The sequence below is a fragment of the Gossypium hirsutum genome, chromosome A03 (assembly GCF_007990345.1).
Source record: "Gossypium hirsutum isolate 1008001.06 chromosome A03, Gossypium_hirsutum_v2.1, whole genome shotgun sequence".
In the NCBI taxonomy this organism is placed as follows: domain Eukaryota; kingdom Viridiplantae; phylum Streptophyta; class Magnoliopsida; order Malvales; family Malvaceae; genus Gossypium; species Gossypium hirsutum.
This window is the reverse complement of record NC_053426.1, coordinates 17,940,787-17,944,426: the sequence shown is the minus strand read 5'-3', so window position 1 is coordinate 17,944,426 and position 3,640 is coordinate 17,940,787. Positions and strand designations below refer to the sequence as shown.

Below are 3,640 nucleotides of genomic sequence, written 5' to 3'. Positions count from 1 at the left end.
AAATTTAGTGGTTTTAACTTTCTATCAATGCATTTCAAGTTTCTTTCTCAAAAAATAATGTATTCTTATAAATATATATAAAAATAAAGGTTAAAATCATAAATATTAAAAAAAAGAACATATATATAATTTAACTTTGGTTTGATTCTCTAAAATTCACAAAAATCCTATCAGTTTTTTTTATTCTATGATCTTATCACATATATAATTTTTTTTAAAAAATTATTACAAAATTCTAAAATTATTAATTAATTTTAAAATTTAAATAATTCTCGTAGCATTTAAATAGATTTTGAACTTAAAATTGAATTTTACATTTTGTAATATAATATATATATATAAAATAAGATACAATAAAATTTATAAATAAAAAAAATATTTTAAATGATAAATTCGGTAACCATAAAAGTTATATTAGAAAAAGAAAAAGAAAAAAAGAGCAGCCAGAATCTCTTTAATCTTTTTCCTTTAATTGTATATAAATAAATAAATAAATATGGTAGGAAATATATAAAATTACAATTCTACCAGTACAAGGTTCTAGGGCCGCTGCTTCGTGTCTATATAAAGGAACTTGCGTAGCCGTGCCGATTAGAATATTATTATCGGCTGCGTTTGGCTCTCAACCAAGCTTGCAAATTTGCAGCCTCTTCTTCAATCCGTTCAAGCCGATTAATCCTCAGGTTCATGTTTTTCTTTTTGATTTATTTATTTGTTTGTCTTTTAATTTTTTATATTGGATCTCCATCTGATTTCTAATTTGATCGGCGGAGAAATTTCAGATATGGCGCTCAACTTTTTCTATTGTTTTCGATTATCTTTTTTTTAATATTAGCAATTTATTATTGCTTTATTGGAAATTTGATTAGTTGCAATCAGAATTTGTTAAAATGATTACGTTGGTAGGGAGGTCTAATTTTGAAAAAAAATAAAATTGGGAATATATATTTTTTACAAGTATTTCTTTCTGTTTTTTGTAGTATTTAACATCTTTGTTATTATTTTTTGTTTGTTTGGATTAAGTATATGCTTTGATGTGTATTTGTTTATTTAATGTTTGTGAATTTTGATGGCTCTTTGAAGTATTACCGCGTTTGACAATAATAATTTGTCGCAATTATTTTTAGGTCATTCGAATATGCTTTTGTGTGTATAAATAAATTTGATGTGTCGTAAGCGAAGGTTATAAATGCAGTTTCTTTTCCTAATGTTTGATTTTACCTGATACAAGATCGTGATTATGATTTGTTTTTCTTCGTCTGTTTATTTGATCTAGATCTTTTATTTGTTGATTTGACATTTGAAGATTTTTTGTTTATTGATTTATCTTTTTTTGATGCCCTTAGTGGTAGATTTGAATAATTTTGATTTGAGTTATAGCTTTTTAAAACAATTTGTTGGGCTTCTGGGTAATTTTTGCAGCTTTCTGTTTTCGGAAGTTACTACTTTACCTAGTGATGGCAGACGGTCACGAGAGTGACAAGAATATTGAGATATGGAAGATCAAGAAGCTTATTAAAGCACTTGAAGCCGCTAGAGGCAACGGCACCAGCATGATATCTCTCATAATGCCTCCACGTGATCAGATTTCAAGGGTTACCAAGATGCTGGGAGATGAATTTGGAACAGCTTCAAACATCAAAAGCAGAGTCAACCGTCAATCTGTGTTAGGTGCAATCACATCTGCTCAGCAGAGGCTCAAACTTTATAGTAAGGTTCCTCCCAACGGACTTGTGCTCTACACTGGAACAATTGTGACTGATGATGGGAAAGAAAAGAAAGTCACAATTGATTTTGAGCCTTTCAGGCCTATAAATGCTTCTCTTTATCTCTGTGACAACAAGTTTCACACGGAGGCACTGAATGAACTTTTGGAGTCGGATGATAAGTTTGGTTTTATTGTGATGGATGGTAACGGAACTCTTTTTGGGACATTAAGTGGTAACACCAGGGAGGTACTTCATAAGTTCAGTGTTGATCTTCCAAAGAAGCATGGGAGAGGTGGACAATCAGCCCTTCGTTTTGCTCGACTTCGAATGGAAAAGCGCCACAACTATGTGAGGAAGACAGCTGAACTTGCTACTCAATTTTTTATCAACCCTTCCACCAGCCAGCCTAATGTATCTGGATTAATATTGGCTGGATCAGCTGATTTCAAAACTGAGCTGAGTCAATCTGATATGTTTGATCAGCGGCTTCAGGCTAAGATTCTGAATGTGGTTGATGTCTCTTATGGAGGAGAGAATGGTTTCAACCAGGCAATTGAGCTTTCCTCTGAAATCCTGGCGAATGTGAAATTCATACAGGAGAAGCGCTTAATAGGGAAATACTTTGAGGAGATCAGTCAAGATACTGGGAAGTATGTTTTTGGAGTGGATGACACACTGAAGGCGTTGGAGATGGGAGCAGTTGAGACACTTATAGTGTGGGAAAATCTGGACATAAATCGGTATCAGCTGAAGAATAGCACTACTGGTGAAATTACCATAAAACATTTAAACAAGGAGCAGGAAGCCAATGAGAGCAACTTCCGCGATCCAGTCAGCTCTGCAGATCTGGAGGTTGTTGAGAAGATGCCACTCTTAGAGTGGTTTGCTAATGACTACAGGCAGTTTGGCTGTAGCCTTGAGTTTGTTACCAACAAATCCCAGGAGGGTTCTCAGTTCTGCCGTGGGTTTGGCGGTATTGGAGGCATCCTTCGATACCAACTAGACATGCGATCATTTGATGAATTTTCTGATGAAGAAGTATATGATGATTCTGAATAGCAATCAATCAAATCAACCCCATTAACGGTGCAGGATGATGGGGTCAAAAGCAAGCCTGCACCGGCGCTCGGGCTGTCGCGGATACTACTGCTCACAATGCCCTCAAAGTTTCCCTCGCATCTAATTAAGGTTTGGGTTTTACGCTGTTTTGGTTTTACTCTACTCTCTACTCTTTATAGTTCCATAGTTGATGTCCAGCAGGTTTTACTCGGTGATGTTGCAGGAGCGAATAATGAGCAGCAGCTAAAATTTGTAAAGGCTTAGCTGGGAAGATTTACATCAAACTTGCTGGAGATTCCATGGGAGCTTCCTTTCTATTTTCTTCGACCAGGGCCTTGCATATATTAAAAACTGGCACTTCACTCATATATGTGGTTGAACATTGCCTTGGGCACAAGGCAGTGGTTGTATGGAGCTATTATTATGTTTGTTTCTATTTTCTAGAAATTAGGTAGTGTTAATACCGCCGCGTTGGCATTTGGTTGAATAAGTTTGGTTTGGTTTGGTTTGGTTTGGTTTGTATGCTTAATTCTATCTCGCAGACGATGTAAACTGTGTGCTTAATTTCTATACTTGTTCACATGCTTTTATAATATCTGAACGCAGAGCTAGTAATGATGTCTTACTTCTCACTGGTGTTTGATATTTTGGGGGCAAAATTAGTGGTAAAAGGTTTAGTTCCCTTTCAAGATTATTCGGGACAAAACACTACCTAAACCCAAATGTGGTAACTTATTATTTGGCTGCATGGTAAAAGGTTTGTGGTTTTCGTTTACGTGCCCCAAATTCAAATCCTACCTCTAGCTTTTTTTTTTCTTTTTCTTTTTCTGTTTAATTCAGCTAGCTTTAAAGCTTTTGTTTTTTGTTCAAGT

General features: G+C 34.8%; 1 protein-coding gene across 3 annotated transcripts; it reads left to right on the top strand.

Moving 5' to 3' along the window:
- Nucleotides 1-525: 525 nt before the first annotated feature.
- Nucleotides 526-3,393, top strand: LOC107886140 (eukaryotic peptide chain release factor subunit 1-3). 3 transcript variants are annotated; one of them, XM_016809984.2, is made up of 3 exons: nt 526-683; nt 1,423-2,897; nt 2,992-3,393. In XM_016809984.2, exon 2 carries the CDS (start codon nt 1,458-1,460, stop codon nt 2,766-2,768), a length of 1,311 nt encoding a protein of 436 aa, XP_016665473.2. In that variant the 5' UTR covers nt 526-683; nt 1,423-1,457; the 3' UTR covers nt 2,769-2,897; nt 2,992-3,393. The 3 variants fall into 3 exon arrangements, with proteins under 3 accessions (XP_016665473.2, XP_016665474.2, XP_040952673.1); XM_016809985.2 differs by having other exon boundaries at nt 530-683; nt 2,970-3,393; XM_041096739.1 differs by having other exon boundaries at nt 530-683; nt 2,956-3,393.
- Nucleotides 3,394-3,640: the final 247 nt, after the last annotated feature.

Coding starts and splice junctions, on each gene's coding strand:
- LOC107886140 (XM_016809984.2), top strand. CDS start 1,458: ATGGCAGACGGTCACGAGAGTGACAAGAATATTGAGATATGGAAGATC.